The following is a 25,004-nucleotide window of genomic DNA, read 5'->3' as shown; positions in this document are numbered from 1 at the left end:
ATCTGCAATAGAAAATGAAAAACATAATCAGATGTTACAAAATGAGATATTTTACTATTCCATGAAAAGCAACAATAATTCATTGAGTTTGAGGACAAAAGTTGGAAGAAGTGTAACAAAATACAAGAAAAAGTAATGCTGCTATCTTCTCGAGAACAATCTATCAAATGTATTTTCCTCTGGACATGTTGCATCTCCAAAAATGATCGTTGTGCATCTTGTTATCAGCAGACTGTGGTGAAGCCTTCATGATGGTGCAGCACTGCATTAGTTTCTGTGGTGGAAGCAGCTCACACAGTCACAATGGCGTCACAGCCATATGGCTCCATATTTCCATATGTTATAGAGCATCAGTATATATTTTCTGCACAGCTCTGATCTGAGATGACCCACAACAGAGACATAGTGCCACCTGATGGCAACAAAACATTTAACGCATTTTATTTTCATGTACCAAGGCCCCAAACTTTGTGATATAATCCTTGAAATCGGTGGGGATATAAAGGTGAGAGTGCCACCTGGTGGATGGACAGGAAGTGCTGCACAATCAGCCTGTACATGCAGGCATATTGAACCTTCAAAACAAAAAGAGCTGATTGAAAGGCGACACACACCAACAGACACTAACACACACACACAGATTTGATATTGCAGTCTACTGAATGGACTCTAATGTGAAGTAATTCAAACCCGGCAGCAGCGACTGTGCTTAGAGCCACTTTAAGAGTCAATCTGTCACATGCAGCTACTGTACTCTATTTAACATTGTGTGTGTGTGTGTGTGTGTGTGTGTGTGTGTGTGTGTGTGTGTGTGTGTGTGTGTGTGTGTGTGTGTGTGTGTGTGTGTGTGTGTGTGTGTGTGTGTGTGTGTTTTAAACCAAACTGATCAGATTACATATCTCATGTGGTAACTCACTTCACGATACCTTTAAATATTTAAATCCAGTACTGATTTGACATTTTGTCAATTTCTTTCTTTCTTTCTTTCTTTTTTTTTACTGATTTGTTTATTTATGTATTCATTTGTTATGATGAATTGGTCAAATTGTACTGTAAGATGTGCTCCGGTTGATTTTAATTTTGATCTGTCAATGTCTGGGACGTCAGCATTAACAGTGCTGGTGAAAATGGCTGATTCCCTGATGGTGCGTACCCTTGCGCACTTGCTTCACGAATGACCTGCTGATTTGTGATTTAATGGAGTCTGCAGGGCGTGTGCAATGATAGATGCTGCTCTGCTGCTCTCCCAGGAGCCCTGGGTTTTGCAGTAATGTGGTTTCCTCTGCTCGAAGAAAGGCAGCATGTCGACAGCTGTCGTGACCACCTTATTAAAGTGATTAAATAAAAACACCGGAAGCGAGGGGGGCTTATCGACTGGCTGTGTGGGGACTGTATACCAGGGTTTGTGTTTCTTTGTGTTCCTTTGAAACAAATGTGCCATCAATAATGCCTTGAAGTCATCCAGTGGGACAGAGGGAAATATGGTTCACCAGATTATAGGAGCAGCATCACGTATAGCGTGGAATTTCCAAAAACCAATGTTTCACTGCATCGAGATCAACATTCAAATATACTTTGAGCTATACTGTAAACAAATGTTCATAGATGGTTCATAGATTCTCAGGGTTAAAAAGAAAAAGCCATTTAGATGGTGCATGTCTGACAAAGCTGCAATTACTCTGCACAAAATCCCCTTTATTTCAAAGATGAAGCACAATCCAGAGACATTGTTTGACAGTTCATGGAGGTGTTCTCACTCACCACCATGCCCGTCTTCAGTAAAAGGTAGTGCACGGTCTGCGTGACGTCAGCAGCGTGCATCAGGTTGTGGTAGGGATTCTTATTTTTGCTGTATCCCACTTCCAGGGCCTCCACGAACGACACCAGAGAAGAGATCGGGATCTGAAGAGACAGTTTCAATCATCCTTACTGGCTACACAGTTTAAATGTGTCTTTTAATCTGTCCTGTAGTTGCATGAAGAGTCAAACCCTCCACATAAAACATTGTGACTGTAACACAACACAATCGTTCCACATAGGTGGCTGTGCTTGCTTCAAATCACCATCCATCCATTCATCCATCCATCCATTCATTGATGTAAACCACACGTGTCGAACTCCGGTCCTCGAGGGCTGCAGCCCTGCACGATTAGCATGTGTCCCTGCTTCCACACAGCTGATTGCACTGAGCAGCTCGTCATCTGGCTTTGTGCTGAACGTAGTGATGAAGCATCAGGACATTCAGTGGAGGGAGACGTGGAAACCGTGCAGAGCTTCGGCCCTCGAGGATCTGAGTTTGAGACCCCTGATGTAAACCATTGCACCCCTAAAGCCACAACCCTTGTGGCTTTAGGGTTTTAACCTTTTGGGCCTGGAGGGGCAGGATGTGTCAGAAATGTGAGCTCAGGGAAAACTTGCTTGTGAGTATTCATATCGTATTCATATATTCAGGTATTCATAGCAACGTTGCAAAGGATGTGAAGCAGAATTCACCAAGTCACTTTCTCCACCTGCTAACAGCTCAGTTTCACTACACTGGTGATGTGTGCAATAGTAATCTATTTGGACTAAATTATTAACTCCATTTTTAAAAAAAAGGCAACATGGATGAGTGTAAGTGAATGTCACACTCATTAGCAGGTATGCTGTGGCTTAAAAGGACTCAATGAATCCAGTGTGTGGAGTTTGGAGAACACAAACTGAGGCTCTGTGAGCAGGATCTCAGTAGATCGGGCCATGGTCTCATACAGGTTTCAATTGAATTGATCAAATCAAGGGACAGTTTTTTGCTGACAAGAGTAAAACTTGTGCCACTCTGTTGATGTCTCTACCAAGGGAAGTAATTCAATGGTAAAGTTTCTCCTGCAGCTTTGCTGACACTGGGTGTGGACCCTGGGATTAGGTTTCACAACATAACAACAGACCAAAGATCTGCTCTCACTTCTGCAGTTAGTTCTGGTCAAAGTAACTTAACAGCCTTGTTACACATAATGAAGCTAAACAATAATGATGAAGACAGCAGGAGACAAGAACCCTTCCATAATGGCATGAACCCAAGAGGATGGTTGGCACGTTCTGTTTCTATGCTCTGTACTTGAAGTTACCTTGAAACGACTAATGAGGTCATATCTGGTGAGTAACTCATAGAAAATGAATTTCAGGGCGTGATCTCCGCTGGCCTCGTTCAGAGCGAACACATCGAATGACCACTTGTCAACATTCTGAGAGGGAGACAGAAAAGACACAAAGACACTGAACATTTCAAACAAACGGCATTCAGACTCTTTGAAGGACGAAAAAAGGAGAATAACATTTTGCAGGAACTGGGAGTAAACCAGGGTTTAAGTATTTCTCCTGGTATCTGTGTGTTTCAGCTGGAATGTGAACGTTTAATACCTTCAGCACAGATATGACAGAAGCCGGGTAGCTGAGTCCCACCATGTTGGAGGTACGGCGGTACATTCTGTGTGGACGAGATAAAAACATCAATGACGAGCACTGCTGAGCTTCAACAGCGACAGTCACCACAGCCTGAAGGCCCCCTGCCAACCCTGAGCCGGACCCTCGCATTAACAGCTCTCAGTGAGGAGGAGTCAGGAAGGTTCATCTGAGCTGAGCTTCTGGAAGTCACAGGTATTATTATTATGCGTCACATTAAATAGACTTTAAATTCATCACAAGCTGCAGAAAGCATCAGTGTGGAACCTTGTGAAAGCAGAAGAATCCCCACCACCACCACCACAAATAATCAGGAATCAAGCATTCATTCATTCATTCACAATGACAGGAACGATCTTCTGCATTAACCTGTTCTACCTTTTTATTTTTATCCTCCTTTTTCCTCAGGTGGAAAAAAAACTGTGACTCTAACAACAGATTAAGAAAGATTACAGCTTACATGATGGAGGCTTAACTCATTTAAACAACTGCTAATGCTGAATGCTACTGTGTGGTAAAGCACACACAGAGAGAGAGAGAGAGAGAGAGAGAGAGAGAGACAGAGAGAAATAACTTACAGGTCCTGGTAATGTTCATGTTGATGTTCATGTTGAAAATAGAAGTGCAAACGAGCCACATTGTTTTGAATCCATCTTCAATAAACTGTTAACTGTAGGTATATTATCATTTTAAATCTTTTTCATCTGTGTTTTGGATAAATGATTTATTCTTAATTAGTTGGTTCCACTGCATGACGACAATACATCTCCATCACCACAGTTTATCATGACACACCATCACCATGTCACTTTGTTATAGAACATTTTTTCCTTGTGAATTTTTCACGTGAATTGTGAATTGAAAAGGTTTATTTCGGACCTGTAGGAGACAATGAAATTATTCAAAACAACAATAAATAAAAACAACAAAACAAACAAACACAAAAATAAGTGAATAAATAAATAGTGATTCAACAAATCGGAAAAGGAGTAGGACGAAGCCGAAGCTTAATTACTCCTCCCTCTTGTACTCCTTAGCCATCAGTCAGTCAACACCCCTGAGGTTATTTATGTACATGTTTACAAACAAATGTATATCCAAATTAACAAGAAAAATAGTCAATAAATTATATAAATAAATAATAAATCATGCTAGTCCCTGTCAAAGCCCGTCCTCCTCCCTGTACTTTGTGAAAAAGATATTTTGTACTGATTTCTGAATTAAATGGTGATTGGAAACTGCCTGAGCTCTGCCTCCAAACTGCTCCACACTCTCACTCCACATATTGAAGACAATATGACTTCAGTGTTGGACAAAATCTACTGTGTTTTAGCTTGAAATCCCCTCTCTAGGTTAAACCAACAGCTCTGTTCAAAAAGCAAGTTCCTAATGTTGATGGGAAGTTTGTGTTGTTTGAAAATCTACCAGGTCAGTGAATTAGTGAACTATGCTGGCTTGACCCTTGTCCCACATATTGCTTCACTATTTTAATATCACAGATTCAGAGTAGTATCTTTAGGTTTTAGAATATAAACATGGACAACCACCTCAAGACTGAAAAGCTAGAGACAGTGGCCCTTGACTCCCCCTTGTGGTGAGGAGGATAACTGTGGATCAAGAATCAGGGACTGTGATTGGCCTTGGGAGGACCGGAAGTGGCTCAAAGGTCACAGGAAGTACCGTGAAGAAGGACTGCCTCTCAAGGATAAAATTCACTATGGTAGAAACGCTCGTTTTCCCAAAGCCTTAAGCTGTACAAGGAGCATATAGGAACCATGAGCTGAACAAGTTTTTGTTGATAAACTATGACCATCTCAGCTCTGTTTTTCTTAGTCCACCACCGATTGCAAGATGCAGTATACCTAGAAAATCATAACAATGCTCTAATAGTCCCTTATTTATAAATGGTTAACAATATATGAAAAAGCTATATCATGATACAATAATTTGATGAATAATGCAAATAATACATTGAAATGCTGAAACACAATCTTTTAATTTAATGGTATTACTGCTAGCAGAATGATCAATATCATCATATTATACAATTACATATTATAATATCACAATACAATGTTTTCACAATAATATGTGGCTGTAATGTGATATTATCACAACGTAAAGTTATTTTGATATAATCATCATTGTAAATGTCGTTGTTCAGGTGAATCATGATGTATATCATACAATCTATATGTATTATTAAACATCATAATGTTTTAGTGCAGTGTTTTGTTATTGTGATGGAATATTATCCTTATTATCACTGTGTTAATATTAAGAATTTCACATTAAATATAATCAAATTTTCTGATTTCAGTTTTCTAAATAAGACCACTATGTGATTTTATTCCATAACTATCAGGATGTTACATCAGGTCAGGTGTCATTGAAAAAAAGATTTGCAACTACATGGCATCTTCAGTAGTTTTAAAGATGGTGATGGAATTGCAGTCATCAAAATTGCATACAAATACAATGTTTTTATGTTTGAACATTTCGATGCTGGCAGGTTATGATAAAATATGAATTTTTAATGCAGAGCAATGTAGTAATTATTGTAATTGTGACCTATATGCCATGAATCCAGGCAGCAGTGGAATTATAAAGATATAACAGACAAATTTAATTTAAAAAAAACAGAAAACCTAACATTTATTTAAAGGAGTTGTCAGTTGGTATTCTTACATATCCACTCTCCATTAAATTTTCTTTAAATGAATTCTTAAGATTTAAAAAGAAAGTATCTAATATGGTGCTCATTCTGATCCATTTTCATAACATAACTTCCTCTCGCGAGAGAACATGTGACACCTTAACTGGTAGAGTTATTCTGAGCTCGTTGATTGGCAAAAAGGACTGTCAATCACTGATAGCATAGCATAGCATAGCTGTCCTTTGCTCACAATGAAACAGAAAATAAAAACCGTGGAGCCGTCTACACACATCCACTATGCAGAGCAATGCAGAGAGTTCAAATGAAAGGTCACATGAGGTTCAAAGTTCACACTCGCCACGTTAGCATGTTGAAGAAAAGCTTCCCTTTGATGACCTACAGTGAAGCTGTGGACATCCTCAATCGCAACTCAGAGCAATTCACCTTACCATCGGACTGGAGTTGCTACCTCAAAACAAGGCTAACCGCTAACTGCAAAATTTAATAGAGGTGGGTTTATGATATTACATTATATATATGATCTGCTCATATATATTTTATATTGCACGTATATTTTGTATTGCACACATATTTATATTTATTGTTTTATAGGCTACTGTTTCCTATTTCATTCAACATTTCATTTGTGTCTGTACTTGCGTCTTAAGTGTATTTTAAATGTGTGTTGTATTTTATTGTTTGGGGTCTTGTTAAATAAAAATGTCTGTCTTGACTTGTCTTGTGTTATATTAGCCTCCTGTGTTGATGATAAAACAGGAGCACAATCAAAATCTCGGGTTTTGTTATGCGCCTCCTTGTGGGTGATTCTGCTTTTAACAAACCCAAAGGAAAAAAAAACACGATGACTTTCAAACTCCAGATTTTCTGGCAAGTTTCAGCGGACGTCCAACACCTTTATTGCGCCATCAAAGAGCAGAGAGGACCTAACAGATAAGTAATGAGACTGAATATTTTCCTTCTGTCAGTAGTTTCCAATGTACCTGCAGAGAAAATAATTACACATGCTGAACTTTGTGAATTTACTATGCAGAACTGATTGAGAGTTGTTGATGGGCTGAGTTGCGATGGGCTGCTCGGCTCTGTGTGAGACGAAGTGCTTCGGCAGGGAGACATAAAGGTCACAGTGCAGATGAATTATTGAGGATTCATGTGTGTTTGCTTGTGATTGTCTTCTACTTAACCTCTCCACAAATATGCCGGCCTGCACAGCGTGCACAATGCTACGGAAGCGCGGCTTCTCCTCGTTGCGCCGCAGCATCAGGCCCATCTGGCGGGTGAAGGTGGAGGCCAGCCAGTCCCGGACCTCCGAAGGCACAGACTCGGACTGGATGTCGCTGAGCTCGTCCTCAGTGTCCACCAGGCGCCTGCAGGGACATAGACATGGATCAAACTCTCCAGCGCTGCTCATGTAAGCTTCAAACATCCTCAAACACCACAATGCTGAATTCAAATCCAATTGTGTGATATAATTCTCCACAGCAACGTTATGTTGATATGGACGAGGGATCAGGAGCAAAGCTCCAAACCCTCTGAACCGAACACACTCACGGAAAACTGAAAGCTGCTCTGATAATCGTGCTGCTACATGGATTCTGTTCTGGATCTTTCATCATCCTCCATCGTGGAGTGGTCCTGCACTGCTGACCCTAATCTGACTGATCTAGATGATGAGAGGTTTACATAATTCCATAAGCCTGGTCATATCTGCCATTCTGAGTCTCAACCATGAGACAGCACACCTCACAACTTCTACTGCAGTCGACCTTCATTCACCACAACCAGTGTTTTCTCCTTTATAACATCAACCTGGAGGTAACGGATCAGAAATCTGCTGCTGACAATGAGGAATGGGACCTTGTTGTGAATAAATACATACAGTTTCAGAACAGGTAGAAACACATGTGAAGGAATTCATTATTACATTTTGAGTTATATATACATAGATATTAGGACATAGATATGTTAGGCCCTGTCCATCCATAGTTCACTCATCCTCAAGAAGGAGGTGGGGTGGAGTGAACCATGTTTCTTTGGGGACAAAGAGACCGTATGATCAGCCCTGTGAAAATTTGCTGGGGGGGTCGGGGGTGGCGACAGTTGTCCCCATGCTGCAGCACTGCTCCACACCTCCAGGGGGATCCAAAGCCTCCATCATCATCCAGAGCACCCGCCCCAGAAGCTCTGAGGCAAACTCCACCCTGACTGGCGTGAGTGTAAAGTGCTTCTTTTCTGCTTAAAACAGACATCTCATGATATCTTACATTTTAGTGACATCTGGTCATGATGTATCCGAACTCAGTTCTTGGTATTTTATTGAATTAACATGTGAAATGTACATTGTACATTAATTCAGGAGCCAGCCTTTGACTGGACTGGCCTGTGGAGCATTAGTACCCCAATATACAGAGACATTTACTGCAACTACATTCATCTATTTATTTCGAGGTCATGTTGATTCTTGAATTACGCTTCTTTAATTCCACTCTGATTCCATGGGTTCAAACCCTCAAGTGTGCATTAATAAGTGTTAACAGTGGTGGCGCTACAGGTGGCTGCAGGTTTCTTACCTTGTCTCCTCGATGTAAACGGATTCCAGCACAGATGCTGCATACTCCAGGTTCTTCTTCAGGTCAGCCAACGAAGCCTCTCCTCTCTCCAGCTGCTTCACCAGGCAGCGTAATCTAAAACAGCCACAAAACAAATGGGATTATAGCCCGGCCAACGCTGACATGACAAATTGACTGCAGCTGAAACCAGATCAATCCCCACACACACACACACACACACACACACATACACACACACACACACAGGTAAGCCATCAAGCAAGCCTTGTATTCGGCTTAGTTGAAACTTGTATTTTTAAAGAATTGTCTCGAAAGGCAGGCTTTAAACTTGTTGAACTCAGAATTCAAGGTTGTAATGATTCTCTTCTTGTGTGTGAACCTGAGATGTTCCAGCCACCTGTCTTTTCCTGGCCTGATGAGTCTAAATGTGTTTACTTCATTTAAAGAGACTTGATTTTTATCGCCTGCTTTGAATCACTTGGATGTGTTGACAAGAAACGTTTTATTGGCACATCTGGTGGTTTTATTGTACAGCTTGTCAATGTCACTTCTTCATTCCACTGTCTAATATCTTGTTTTTTCTGCACACCAGCAAGTGACAGAAAAAAAAACAAACTCTAAAAGACTTCATGAAGCCATCGTTTTGGTCTGGTAACATAATGTCTCAAAGGTGTGTGTGTTAGTGTGTGTGTGTGTGTGTGTGTGTGTGTGTGTGTGTGTGTGTGTGTGTGTGTGTGTGTGTGTGTGTGTGTGTGTGTGTGTGTGTGTGTGTGTGTGTGTGTGTGTGTGTTTATTTTAGTCAACTGAAGCCCAAAAAAGCATCAAACAGAACCTGAGTGTTCACACACTGTGACCTCTGGCTGTCCACCACCTGCCGCTCCACCTAAATTATTAAGCGGAGCGGGGGAGGGCAGGAGGTCTCCTGAGCACTCATTGATTAAACTGACTGCACTGGAAATGTGCAAAGCTCCATCAATGAAGTTTCACAACATATATCTCAATAAAAGTCATGCTTTCTTCCTTTTATTAAATTCTTTTGGGCAAACGGATTCCCAGGCGAACAGGGAAGGTCAAACCTGCTGTACTTCTCTACAGACAATGTCCAACACTGTAACCCATTTAACATGCTGTTTTTGGGAACAAAATAACTCGTGCTGCTGCACTAACTGATAACATAGTGTAGAGTCATAACAGTGTGTAACGTTCCCCAAAAAAACATTAATCTGAAGATGTCACGGACTTTCCATGCTAGGGTTTACGTCATCTAAAAACAATGGGTGGAAGATCATATCCTCTAAAGGAGGGATTTCTGTGTGCTCAAAACTCTTTTTTTAAGTTTGCTTTAGTTGATGAATTAATTGAGCTCTATATGACAGATATTGTGGAAAAGTGAGATGAAGTGAAGCTGGAGGAATAGATGGGAGAAAATGGAGCAGCAAAATTTTTTATTTCTGTTTCTTGCAGGAGACTTTAACGGTACCAAGCATTAAAGTCCTAGTGAAATGAAAATTCGGCCTCCAAAACACTCTGGCTATCGCTTCTAGGGACATTTTTTATGCCAACTGGTCCAAGGGTAAAATGTTAAAACACGGCAATCTGCGAGAAAATAGACGATAAACAGCGCTATTTCCTCTGCTGGGCGGAGCTTCTGACAATAATAGAGTGACATCACTGGTTGTGCACACGCCCAAGTTGTGTTTACATTATGGAGGATCAGAGTTTTGACCACGAAGAGGCTGAATTTAACGATATTTCATCATCATCGGGCATTTCAAGCCCAGTGATTGATGAAGAAGACACAGAATGGTCGTTCTGCCATCGGTGACCCCGTCTGGAACATGTTTGAGGAAGCAGAAGACGCTTCGTCCTCCATTCGTCCTCGTCTCCTCGCCTCAGCAGCCGCCAGTTTTCACCTTTGAGGCTTTGAGGCTCCTGACTTTTGGAAGAACGACCGGCTTCGTGGTTCCAGCATGTCGAAGCGCTTTTCCGACTGCGCGGAATCACCGAAGATGAGTCCAGGTATTACTTGATCCTCTACTAGCCGCCCGAGCTAGCGGCTAGCCGCGCGAGCTAATGGCTAGCCGCTCCCACCGCCCGTGCTCCTTTTCTCCTCTCTCGGGTCTCTTCCAGGCTCAATCTTTTGTCAAGGCTCATAAAACGCCGACTATAACTTCAAAACACTGTAAAAACTTGGATATTTAAGAGGAAACAAGCCGATATTAACACAACAGATGGAGATCTGCACAACTCGTGACGTCACGCTCACGAAGAAGGATTCCCCCGACTTCCTCGGCTGGAGATTCAAGATTCAAATAACTTTGTTATGCGACAACAGTGGTGGGGCAGAGTCGGAGGAACCTTATAAATAGTAGCCCAACTATCGTTTTTTGCAAAGTAGTGTTTTACATTTCACTAGGCCTTTAAACGTGTGTCATGTTCATACATGGATGTAGACCCAACAGCGGTGGTTTTCACTAAAGGGAGAGAAAAAACAAGTTGCTGTGGTTGGTGATGGGAATCCCCAAAACTACAACTATTTTTCCAATCTGAAGAGCAATCAGTGGTCATCAGGAACATGTTCATAAAGAATGCCGCAATCAGAGCAGACCCGGACACATTTTTTGTCGGACCGGAAATTGGTCTACATCTGCTCTGAGTGCAATACTGGCCATATCAAAAAATTTTGATATTTATGGGATGTCAACTGAATGGAATCCTCAAGAGTCCTCTCTTCTCTGTTTATGGCACACTGGCCCAGGACCAGGAGCGTGCAGGATTAACAAAGATTGTATGTCCTGTCTGGTCCAACAGAACCTGCTCTGTTTGCTATTTAACAGTCAAAACCACAGGTGATCATTGGTGAATCAACTCTGCGGTACAATAATCACTGGTGGTGTGTTTGCATTCAGAGCTGGAGGCTTTGGGCTGCTGTGTAGAACATACTACTTGGATCATTTGAGACCTACTATTCCGGAAACATCATGCCTTTACCCATAACTATACCTGTAGGACCACAGGACAAATCCTACACTCTTTTTCAGTAGCCATTAGAAAATTGTCAGAAAGCCAAATGTGTGATACAATTAGAAGCCACTCATGTTTTCTTATTGTTTGAATAATATTTCAGAGAAATGAAGAGGAGTGTGATAAGGGGGCAAAAGGTAAAGTCTAATTTATGTATAACTTTATGGAAAAAAACCAAAGTCTTATACTGAGCTCAGTTTTGATGTGGAATCAACAGCTCCTGTTTTGCTTTGCCCTTTCCTTTTGGTAACCAAAAATAAAAGCAAATAAGAGAAGTGATGTAAAATAAGATCAATGTGTTTCTTCAGCAACAACAGCTGGATTATTCTTTTGCTGGCAGCTATTTGAGGAATCATGAGGAAGTGAATGGATGAGGGGTGGAGGGCTGGGCAGCAGCTCTATAATCCCTCTGTGTGATGTGGATGGTGCTAATGATGGTTATTAACAACAGCTGTGAGTCCTCTTGCAAATACACACCAAGATAACGTAAGCCTGAACACACCAAATTCTGCTAGTCATCCTGTGTGTGTGTGTGTGTGTGTGTGTGTGTGTGTGTGTGTGTGTGTGTGTGTGTGTGTGTGTGTGTGTGTGTGTGTGTGTGTGTGTGTGTGTGTGTGTGTGTGTGTGTGTGTGTTTTCTGTTCATCAGCCAAGACCTACATTAGATCCTGGATAATACACACAAAAACTGCCCTTGAAGTAACAACCCAGCAGTGTTGCCACAGTTACTTTAAAAAAGTAATCCAATTACTGACTACTAGTTATTCCTTTAAAAAGTAACTTGGTTACTTAACTGATTACTTGTTTTCAAAAGTAATTACATTAGATGACATGTTACTTTTTAATTTATTTCAGTAGCTGCCGACACTACCCCATCATATGAACATAAAAATTACAACTGATTTTGCCAAAAACTGTGCTGATCCATGCCTTCTGCACCTGCTGATACATATTTAACCTTTGACCGTCCACGCGTTTATGATCACATTGTTACTATTACTAGTATTTAGAGATGCAGTTGTAGTCTCTTGTTGCACTATTTCTTTATTTATTTGCACTGCCTGCTCTATGCAACTTGATTTGCCCCTCTCCTGGACAAATAAAGTCTTTCTTTGATTGATTGATGATGTAAAAAGAGAGGGCTTATCGCAATGTGTTAGAATCTCACAAGACCACAGAAATGTGTTCATTTTAAGGGAAAGACAATTTTCATTTGTCATGATTCACAGTCATGACATATGAATTTGGACCCAGGAATGTGATTGACCATCACACCCAGTGGGGGGACCTTTTGCCACAGCAGATCCTCCCCCACTTTCTGCTCACAAGATGCTTCCCCCATGCACTCAGCCAGTCACTGATTGGTGGAAGCTCTCAGGATTCGACACCTTCGAATCCACAATCTTTTAACAAAAACCTGCAAAAGCAGTCTTGCAGAGAGTCTTGCAGCGATTCTTCCCTGAGTAGGTTGGTTGCTGGAGGCAGCTCACCCAGTGTTAGCATACAGCTAACACCAGAAGCCTGCAACCAGGGCCTTCACTCCTCAACTCCTCTGCTGACCCGACCACGAGGGTCAGACCTTCCCCTGGACCAAGAGACCAGCACCCAGAGTCTGATCTCCCATCAACCAAGGAAAATCAGCTGGTTTCTCCAGGACGGACCAGGGAAACGACGCCTCACAGACCTTCTTTGTGTTTTTCCTGAACAAGCAGGAAAACCATCACAGACCTGAGCGACCAGCTCCTCAGTCTGGACAAAAGGAACAACCAGGAGCTGCAAAGAAGGACTCCTGAAACATCAACTTCATCTTCTTCTCCTCAGCCTGCAGAACCAGCAACCACAGTTAGCAGGAGGTGCTAACTACAGGAGAAGACACCAGCTTCCCTCCAGCAGGACAACAACTGAACTCCTTCAAGGAAGTGGTAACAACAACTGGGCTTTACCTGAGATTAGTTAAACCTGATGCTATGATAGAACTGTTTAACTTTATGAAGATGTGTTGATTCTGTTACAGTGATTGAGTTCTATAGAGAATGATATTAGGAGCAGTTATCAACCTGTAAACCAACGTTAGCTCTGCCACAGACACAGGGTCTGCATGCTAATCTCTGCTTTACTAACTTGCAATTAACTCACAATCCTACACATATCACATCAAAGACAACATCACACAGTAACTGAACACCATCTGACGGCTCCTGACGTTTACAAAGCAAGCCTCATTCACATAAACTCATTCCAGAAATGGTCTTTTAGCACAGACACTCAGGAAGCATAAACTAAAGACTAGCTTCCATGTTCCATTGTTCTCCCAGCACATGGTGGAGACCCAGGACAGACTTCCTGCTCTCTGATAACCTCCATCTGAATGGAGTTTCTTGTGATCTGCCATCTTGTTTTGTAGTTCCATCACACGTCTCACAGACAGACTCCCTCCACCTCTCTCTCTCTCTCTCTTTCTCTCTCCACACACCTACACACACCAAGCTGTATATAGGTAGCTAGAATCTGTGTTTTATTTGTTTTCATTGTAAATAAATATAATTTTGGGAATCATTGACCTCTTCTGTGTCAAGAACTCCAAAATCCTTCAATCTTTACTGTTAATTCTGGTAATTGTAATTAATTTAACTATTAATTCAAATTCCTGATTAACTGTTTAGTATATGTTATGAGACTGATATAACTGAATTGGCTATCATTTCCTGTTTAGACATGTGGAGCTCCGAGGTATCTGATACAGATCAAATTAAATTTTCAATAACATTATCAATAACTATCTTCAATAATTATTAATCATTATCAATAGCCAAACACAACATAAAGGGTTCCTAGTGATCCTTATGAGGTAAGAAATCCCTACAAATGTTAAAGTTTATTGATGACAATGGTTGGTTCCGATTCTTTTCTGTTACCTGAATGCACCATTAGAGCAGCTGGCCTGTGATTGGCTGAGAGTGGAGAAGGGGGCAGGCCAGGTGAGTGTGCAGTGTCTGCATGTATGCTCTGGTGGGTCTGTGTCAGTTTGGAGGAGAACAGAGGAGCAGCTGTGTCTGTTTAATAATTAAGCAGCATTGCAGACATGAAACTCATCTTATTAATTGTGCCTGCCTCTTTAAGAGGCATCGCACAATTATTACTATCCCAGAAAGGTGCAGTTTTTTAAAAATAATCCTATTCTACCTCTGCTGCAAAACTTCGGCGACTAACTAGTCCGGCACCATTTGGAGTACTTGCACAAAAATCATATCGCTGCGTGCGGAATTATCGGGAATGGTGTATTCAGATAATGGATATTGACCCCCCCCAGGGATGGAAATATGGGAGATGATCCATGTGTGTGTGTGTGTGTGTGTGTGTGTGTGTGTGTGTGTGTGTGTGTGTGTGTGTGTTCTATATATAAGTATGAGTGTCCGTTGTCTTGCATGAATAAGTGTGAGTGTGTGTGTGTGTGTGTGTGTGGGGGGGGGGGGGGGGTGATCTCACAGAAATTAAAAGAGAGAAAAATGAGTCCTTCACACTCCTGGTCTCCCTAAGCATTGCAAAAAAGTAAATCCTCATGAACTAGAAATCCAAAAGTAATCTGAACATAAAGCTATTTAAAAACGTACTTCTAGACCTCATCACATTGGAGAGAACGTCTGCTTGTAGAAAAAATCATCTGGCACAATTTGAGTTGAAATGGTCCCCAATAATTAAATACACCATGTAGCCCTATGTATAAGTATGGGTGTCGTCTTGCATGAGTATTTGAGGGTGTGGAGAAGGCCGGTGTTCCCTAGCCGCTGGCTTCCAGCCGGGCTCGTGCTGTGCCATGCTGATAGAGAGAGAGAGAGAGAGAGAAAGAGAGAAAGAGAGAGAGAGAGTGGGGGACAACATGCAATACCCTTGTTAATGCTACGTATATTATTTACAGTTATCACACTGATCCAAATATTTTCCAACTGTTATAAAATTTAACCAGCTTGAGCCACTCTAACTAGACAGTAACATGATTTTCTAGATTTCTAAGCCCGACAAACCACCCCCGAGAGCCACGCCCTAACCCGGAAGGCACCAGACGGAGAGTGCAGAGAAGACGCCTCGCAGACAAGAGTAGCCCACAAGAGAAGGATAAAGGGCGCAGAGCCCCAGGCCCAACCCAAGCCGCCAAGCCAGGACCAGCCAGAGCAGGACCCCCAGGCCTGGCTGGAGGACAGCCACCATCCAACCTCCATGAGCCCCAATACCGGCCCGGAATAGGGGGGCCAACACCCACCCCGACAAGTCACCACAAAAGGACCTGGGCAGGGCCCCACCCAATAGCCGAAGAGCAGAGTCTAAGACCCGCATGGCTCAGCACGAGCCCAGCTGGAAGCCAGCAGTTAGGGAACACCGGCCTTCTCCACACCCTCAAATACTCATGCAAGACGACACCCATACTTATACATAGGGCTACATGGTGTATTTAATTATTGGGGACCATTTCAACTCAAATTGTGCCAGATGATTTTTTCTACAAGCAGACGTTCTCTCCAATGTGATGAGGTCTAGAAGTACGTTTTTAAATAGCTTTATGTTCAGATTACTTTTGGATTTCTAGTTCATGAGGATTTACTTTTTTGCAATGCTTAGGGAGACCAGGAGTGTGAAGGACTCATTTTTCTCTCTTTTAATTTCTGTGAGATCACCTAACAGGCAAAGTGCAGCTGAGACTGGAATGGGGGGGGGTCCAGGTATAACGATAAGTCTTCACAGATCTTTTGCCAGAATGCTTGGACTGGTGTACACATACAAAGTGCATGTAGGTAGGTATCAGGGAGATCACAGTGTAGACAGGTATCAGGGAGATCACAGTGTAGATAGGTATCAAGGAGATCACAGTGTAGATAGGTATCAGGGAGATCACAGTGTAGACAGGTATCAGGGAGATCACAGTGTAGACAGGTATCAGGGAGATCACAGTGTAGACAGGTATCAAGGAGATCACAGTGTAGACAGGTATCAGGGAGATCACAGTGTAGACAGGTATCAGGGAGATCACAGTGTAGACAGGTATCAGGGAGATCACAGTGTAGACAGGTATCAGGGAGATCAGCTGTGCAGTTTGAACATATGTTAGTGGAAGTGAGACCCATCTTACACTTTGTCCTGTGTAGGGAATTCTGTGAAGGACCTTGTATTGTACGTGTCACGGGTATCAGACAGGACCCAATTGCAGGACTCCGAGGCAGGCTGAGTTCAATCAAGACTTTATTTACACAGGGACATTACAGACTGACGAGAGATGTAGGTTGCCATTGCTGGCGCACAGCGACCTTGACTCCGGACAGTGAAACAGGACAGACCAGACATTGATGACTAACAGACCAACAGAGAACACACACACAGACAGGACATATATAGCCGGCATGGTAATGACAGAAACTGGCTAGAGGTATGGAACTGGACCGCCCAGACATGTGGCCCGCCCACTCTTAAAGGGAGATCCTCAGCCTAACCCTTGACAGTATGAGATTTAAATTGGTGTTTTTGCTCATTTTGACTATATTTCTACAGATTAGTGACCAAAGCGTTGGGTCTGTGTTAATGTTTAGATCTTCTTCACATTTGGAGCTTGAAGGGATATTGTGGTATTTGAACATGACAGGATTGAAAGGATTTTAGAAAGTGGTTTTGGTGCTGAGATCTTCAGGAAGTTTGTCACTGTCTGAGGTCAGTTTAGGTTCATCTCTTCTAGTTTGAACGTTGTTTGTATTATGTGTTTGCTTTAAAGCCTGGCCGTCGCCATGTTGGGTTGCACTTGTTTACGCCACGCTCGAATCACTCACTGCGCATGCTCCACCCCTCACAGTAAGAGTAAAGATTCCTATTCCCTTTTTGATTTTGCTTAATGATTAGTTTCTTTATCGATTCTCATTTGGAAACGAGACCTGCAGTATCATCAGCAGAGGACGCCTTAATGTTGCTGTTGGGTTGAAATTCGCTCCAGACATGATCAAAACGCATCATTCTGTTTTGTGTGCAAATGTTTCAGTATATTGGTCTTATTTCCTCCCTTTGATGAAATATCCACTTTTAAAATATTGCAAGTTGCCCTGTTGTTGTGCTTTCCCCTAAAATGTAAACAAACTTTTGTTTGGTTTGAGACACTAAATGACCTGTAGATGTGCGTGAATGTCCAACTTTCAATCTGTCCACATGTTTTGAAGATGAGATTGACTCACACTCCACATGCATTTGGACTGTTCAGGTGAGGAAGATGTATGGATGGATGAAAGGGTGAATGACAGATTCAATCATGACCTCTCATTCATCATCAGCACCAGGGTAGGGTAGTAACGGATTACATGTAATGGCATGTAATGTAAACAAACTTTTACATTACATGTCACAGGTATATTGGATAAAAACTGTGATTACTGAGCGGGATTACAATAGAAAATCAAATGGAATAACCTAGAACTGCAGCTGTCACATGCGCTGCCCACGGGCATTGCGACACTTCCTGACGCTTTCAGGCTGGCTGGCACTGACGCGTTGCCATGGATACTGCAGCCAGCTGCTCCCATCACTATGTTTAAAAGTTGGAGAAGTCTCTTAACCTCTCTGTACAATGCTAATGAGGCCTCCCAGTCGTGAAAGTGCTGTGAACGTCCAGGAACTCGACGTCTCACCTGAAGAAACATCTGGTAGAATAAAACCTGCTCACTTTCCCTGAAACACACCTGGAGTCTGTCAACTAGTTTCATTAGCTCATAACCTGTCAGTAACCTGCCAATACCAGTACTGGTAGGAAGACATTCTCAATATGTTTAGAGGACCTCATGTTTTACGTATTAATTGGGGCGACACGTGCCATAACTTTTCTTTTTTTTTAAAGTCTGCTCGTTGACTGAGTAACGGGTTGTTAGGTTATTATCAATCAGTGATCCATGCTGCCAGGTACAGCCGCTCATCAAACATTCATATTTAGTCCGGAAAAAAAACAACATTAAAACCAACTAGGAAACAGGACAGGGAGAGAAATAGAGAGAGCAAGAGAGAGTGTGTTTTGGAAAAAATGTTCTTGAATAGAAATTGAAAGCTTTATTTGTATTGTGGTTTTGATTCTTCAAAAAAAAAAAAAAAATCAGTGTTAGACACCTGATTGGTTACTGAGTTTTGATAGTTCAAAACTTGTTAAGTGCAATTTGTGTCTGCTGTGTATAAGATGTGTCAATACACTGAGCAGACGACACTTTCTATTCTTTCTTGTCTTTATTTTTTAAGTTTGCTGGTGAAGTAATCCAAAAGTAACTAAATACTTTTAGTATGGTACATTGGTACATTACTTTTTTATTTTAGTACTTAGAGTAAGTTACTGATTAAATTTTTTGACAAGTAACTTGTAATTGTAATTGTAACAGATTACAGTTTTCAAGTAACCTTCCCAACCCTTTCAAAGTCCAGAAGGTTTTTGAATTTTTTTTTCTGTTGCTATTCTTCCAAATCAATGTCTGATTAAGCTGCTGTACAGATAAACCTGTGGTGAACGTGGGACACGACCACAACGTGTTTAAAGTGACACAGGCAGAGAAATTGTGTTTTTATATGGCACAAGTATACGCTAACAGTTGTATGAAGACAATTTTTTATTTTGTTTTCAGTTGTTTTTAGGCATTAATTTCATTTTTTGCCAGCGATTGAACGGTCGCAACACGCCACGGTTTTTTTTAAATACTAGCATTTCAAATTTTTGGCACTTTGATTATATGATATTTTATTTATCATGGGTTTTTTTTTTATTTAGTGGCTTTGGAAAAAAATCTACAAAAATAATTTATTTGAAAATCTGTGTCTTTCCCCTATCATTTGATGAACTGATTTGTTTTGGGTGGGAAAAAAAAACAAAAACCACTTTTCTGTTTAAAAGATTATAATCCAATGGCACAAAAATTGAAACTTTTGTTATTATAAGATGGATTTTAGTTTCAATTCAGAAGTTAAACCAGCAAGCCTATATGTTTTCTCCTAAAACTAACTGTAAACTTCTCTGCCATTTTCAGGTGATTGAAGTGCAAAAACAAGGAGTTTAAAGATACAGCGTCTTCTGCTTTGGACAGATTGTAGCAGTGAGAAGAAGGTTGTAGCTCCCTGAATGTTGAAATGCTTGAAGCTGACTAATGCAGTGTCATGTGCTCACGGCTGATGTTTAATGTGTTTAAGATGTGTTATTTTGACTGTACAGTACTATATTCTCTCAGCCAGCTTCAGTAGAGCGAAACTCATTTCATAAAACCTGAGAGTTGAACCTCATCAGAGAAAATCCTGACTTTTCAACTGCTTTGAGTTGTCATTTCATTAATTGTACTAAACCAATAAAAACATTAAGAACACCAATTTTAGTAATTGCTAAATAGAATTCAACATATCCAAGTATATTGGTATTTTTAAATAGAACCAGCAAAAACACCTGTATCACCATAAAACTGATGACTCGTCAGTGCAGCCACTCTTTTCCCTGGTTTCCATTAAGAAATAAGCAGCAGTTGTTGAACAGTCAGGGGCCGGTTTCATTCTTTAATCATGTTGAGGATGTAGCCTCACTACTGTATGAGCTCTGAAACTCTTTAGCATGTTGCACGTCCTGGACTTAGGCACCTGATTGGACAAATGCCTCATACCGAGGGTTGTCAGTTCAGGTGCAAATTTTCTCTTTTATTAGTAAAACAGTTCAGCAAAATGTTTTTCTGAAAAGGTTCAGATGAGAAATAACCTGTGGAGCTGAAAATTCCAAATGTCATTTCACACCCTCTGACTGAATCACCGAAACATTGCAAGAAGGTGATGAGGGGGCGTGGCCTGAAACATTGAAATGAAACATCCTCACGAAAACAGAATTTTTCGGCTGCTGGCTAAATTCGGCGAGCAACTTGGTTCTTCTTCATTTTGGACTATGACGAGAGGACAACTTGGGATTCTATTTTGGCAAATGGAGCTTGAACTAAATACTTGTTAGCATTTTACATTACCAGTTACTGTTATGGTCTTCCATTTTCCATCAGAACAAACTACAAGTAAAAGTAAACAGGTTGCAGAAGTCACCATTGCAGCAAATATCTGAAACAGAATTTTATCGCAGGTTGTTTTTGGTCAAAAGACCATAACAACAACTGTCCTTGAAGTGGTTTCACAGCGCGATGTAGGACCACCGAAGTCGAGCCACGACAGAAGATTTCACCATGAAATCTTATCTTATCTTATCGTATCATATCTTTCATCTGCATTGGCCCAAAATCACACCGTGTGTAGTGGCCTTAGCAGTGGAGAGCGATGAAGACCTGAGCAGAGCAGAGGTGCCACAGCAGGACTTCCTGACAGTCTTCGGGGAGAAAGCACAGCTGCTGGAACAGCCAGAGGTCAAAGGAAGAGCATGAGGAAGATAGTGAAGAATGGCTTCATCACACAAACAATAAAACACTCCACAAACCCACTGAGATGGAAAAATGAGATGTATCCTAGTGTGAACCAACGTCATCATAAAAGAGCAGCAGGAAGAGCAGGAGAGAACATTACAAAAAGCTAAAAAAAACTGGGGTCAATGTCATCACACACACACACACACACACACACACACACACACACACACACACACACACACACACGTATGTATCGGGCTTTGAGGACACAGACAGGAAGCTGAGCGTGCAAAACCGGCCATTTTGTGTAAAATATACTGAGAATTAAAGTGGAGAGTTTAATGCCTGTGAAACATTCTCGTGTCATTGTGACCTGTTACTGTCAGCTACATCAGCAGCCTCTTTATCTCCTGCATTTCATTCTCTTATCATTTAAAGCCAGGTTTCCATCAGAAGGATTCAAGCAATGTGCCCCTTGTTGGGGTGAAAAGTGACATCGTGATGTCCTCTGATGAGATTGCGTTCGATTGCAGCCTTCCTTTGATGGATGATCGGTCCCGATAGAAACCATGGCTGGGTATAAGTGGGGCTGTCTGAGATTGGTTCCTCTCCTATCTCTTAAACCAGATCAACTCTGTGCCTCCTGGTGTTGATTAATCTGAAACAGCTTTGTTTGACTTGAGCAGGTTTCCTTGTTGGCTCCTCACCTTTTTTCTTTCCACACTTTCCACCTACATCAGAGCTGATCAGTTACAGAATCTATTGGGAAAGGATTTTAGGAGAATAGTGATGACACATCCCCAACATTTCTGCTAGTATTGGAGTCTTTCCACTGATATGGAATAGCATATTCACAGTAAACAAAAAACACCTTTAGTTTTGTACTGTATGTTTGGACAAAGAGAAAGACTGATTTCTGGATTTGTATCATTTTTGACGGAATATCCATGAAAATACAGATAAACACTGCCACTTGGTCTCAAGATGAATGGAGGCTCTTTGCCCATCAGCTATAGCAGCCAATCAGCTAACAATATCGACCATTAAGAGTAATGGTTGACAAGATATTTTAAAGCCATTACTATGGAAATATTATTATTATGTGCTATTGAAAAATTCCATTAGCAGACCTTTTTTCCCTTTCCTTCAGCGCAGCTGCATCAGGATGATGAGAGCAAGAAAGCTATCGCACCCACAGGTGTGGGAACTGCAAATGGCTTCTCACCCCTGTCTTTAAGACCTCTCCGTCCTGGGGAAACCAGCATCCTCACCCCCGCCTCCCCGCGTCCCTTAAAACGTTAGCTCGGTGGCCAGAGCACATTGATCAATTGACTTGTGATGTCTGCCTTGCGTGTGTGTGTGTGTGTGTGTGTGTGTGTGTGTGTGTGTGTGTGTGTGTGTGTGTGTGTGTGTGTGTGTGTGTGTGTGTGTGTGTGTGTGTCTGCTGAAGTTTCAATATATATCCTTGACTAAAGAACTCTGTTTACCATCTTTATTCCAACACCATGCAGTATACAGGATATGAGGATATTCCTAAAGTATTGTCTTTCTGTGTTCAACAATTGTAAATTACTGTAAATTTTCCTCACTAGATTAGCATTGTGTAAAAACTTTCCTCATGAGTAAAATGAGTCCAGGACATTAAACCCTGACAGCTTCTTCCTCTCGTCTTTTCTTTTCTCCCTTTTTTCACAAGTGTTACATCTAGTTTCAACACCTTTTGTTTCTCATGTTCATACTGATACAAACTGGCCACAATCATGTTGACAACAACCAGAGATGACCTGTTTCAACCTGCCACACTGCCTGGTGCAGTCCAAATGTATTTTTATGACATTATCAGCGTTTGTAATGAAGCTTTGCTCCAGTATCCAAAGATCTGAAACATCACATGAACATGAAACACAGCCAAGTGACCTCGACCTTGAATCTCGGACTCAGCTCCATCGATAGCCATAAACCTTTTTTTACAACCTCCAGTTATGTTGCAGTTGAACTTTGTGTCACAGTGACTGCAGGCAATACTTTAGACAACACAAATCTTAGCTGGAGTGGATTTTAAACAAGCAGCACGGGAAGATTTGATATCCGATCAGGTGAGATTGTTTGTGTAGCAGCAGGACAGTGTAACAGGTGAATGAGGAACCGTAGACACATGCTGATGCAGCAGATACACTGCAGCCATGCTGGAACCAGAGACACACTAACCATCTCACGTTAGTCTCATGGTGACATCAGAAGGAAGTGGGTGGAGAAAAGCAGCTTCGGCAGCCTGCACTCTAAGTGGGAGTTTGATTTACTCACAGCCACGTCATCATTTTAAAAGGTTGGCCATTCATTTGCTGTACACTTTTAACCAGCCTGCCGTACTTCTCCTGCATTGAAGAGGTCCAGGCAACACATGCTCACAACTTCTTTTTCTATAGTTTTAACTGCAGTTTTCTCTGGACTCAAGATTCGGATTGTCATTTCTGGCCTCCAAGTTTTGAACACTGACAACATAAAGAGGCACGTTCAAGCTTCCGCCCTAAGATTCTTGGTAGAAACACAATATGCATCGAGTCTAAATATGCACATGGTTGCTCTCTTGTGCTCAGCTTCCCGCTGTGTCTGCGGGAAGCCATCCTAAGTCCAAACTGCATTTCCTTTAATCCCAATAAGCAATTTGTCATTTCTAGGAACTCATTTGTTCTGCTGGGAAACAAAACAAAGCAGTAGCTTAACATAAGCAGCGGGCCGACTGCAGAGGAGCAGCGTTAGCGAGGACAGACAGCGAAGCATCACACTGACGTCACGCTGGTGCTGCAGAGGTTTTATCTGAGGGTGTTAGTGTTTCAGCCTCACAAGACGGACATACATCACTGATTTGTAGTAACGCCTGATGGACAGCATCAGTGCACAACCAGCACACAAACCTGCACACACACTGCTAATGCTAATGATAATGTAACTGCGACGTAAGAAATTAACACACAATTCAGTTCTTAAAAATAAAATCTAAAGTAGCTGAATACAATTAACACCAACTGTGAATTATTGTGCAACATTCTTCTGTTTGTTTATTCCTCCGACCTTTCCCTGATGTCTTTTTGTCCCACTGAGGACGGGCGAGATACTATAGTCCATCCATCCATCCTCCACACCACTGGTTCCTGTTCAGGGTCACGGTGCACCAGAGCTGATCCCATAAGACTATGGGCGAAGGCAGGATCCACCCTGGACATACTCACATCCACCTGGGGCAGTTGTTTTTTACCATGTTGGATTTTTTTCATCAGTATGGTTCAGTGACTATGTCAAACATCTTAAAAAAAACAACAAACCCAAACAACCCAAAAACAAGAAGAAAAAAACATTATTTGAAGAGTTTGAAGTTTCCATTTCTTTAATTCATCTCCATGCATTGATACAACCACTTACTATAACATCAGTCTCCAAACATGCATCAGACCTGAAACAATTACAGCTTCTTTCTTGATTTGGATCGTTAATCAGCAGCAGTGAGGAGGGGGGAGGTGAAGAGGAGAAAGAGAGATGAGTGAAGCAGGAGAGGAGGTCAAATTCAATCAAATGAACTTGTGGAAGAAAGACGAGCTCAGTGAAACATGGACACCAGAGCAGAATCACATAATTAAGGATTTAATGGACTCGGTAATCACTGAAGTACCGTCTGTCTGGTGGGTGTGACCACAACATTATTGAAAGAAGCATTAATAACTTTATCTCACATGGAGAGGGAGAGTAACAGATACAGGAACTAACATCCATATAAAACTGAAGCCTGATGTACAGTTCATTCAGTAACTTTAGTATTTTATTGTTGCTGTATGATATTTAACATCTTCAAATACTTTGATTTTCCTATTTTGTGGACTCATAAATGTCAGGACAAGCATGAAAATATCATACTATATAAGAT

At 41.5% G+C, this 25,004-nt stretch overlaps 1 protein-coding gene across 1 annotated transcript in view; it reads right to left on the bottom strand.

Annotated features, from left to right (window-relative positions):
• The window catches only part of fyco1b (FYVE and coiled-coil domain autophagy adaptor 1b), a gene marked incomplete at its 5' end in the record, with an annotated part of 386,223 nt that overhangs the window by 243,508 nt on the left and 117,711 nt on the right, over nt 1-25,004 (bottom strand). The window contains 5 exons of the mRNA XM_080503372.1: nt 1,762-1,902; nt 3,105-3,221; nt 3,397-3,463; nt 7,297-7,479; nt 8,683-8,796. Coding sequence (XP_080359498.1) covers nt 1,762-1,902; nt 3,105-3,221; nt 3,397-3,463; nt 7,297-7,479; nt 8,683-8,796 — 622 coding nt within the window. The remainder of the gene's footprint in view (nt 1-1,761; nt 1,903-3,104; nt 3,222-3,396; nt 3,464-7,296; nt 7,480-8,682; nt 8,797-25,004) is intronic.

This window comes from Blennius ocellaris (assembly GCF_963422515.1).
Source record: "Blennius ocellaris genome assembly, chromosome: 10".
Lineage (NCBI taxonomy): Eukaryota > Metazoa > Chordata > Actinopteri > Blenniiformes > Blenniidae > Blennius > Blennius ocellaris.
The sequence above is the reverse complement of the archived record's forward strand: the minus strand, read 5'-3'. Positions and strand labels throughout refer to the sequence as shown.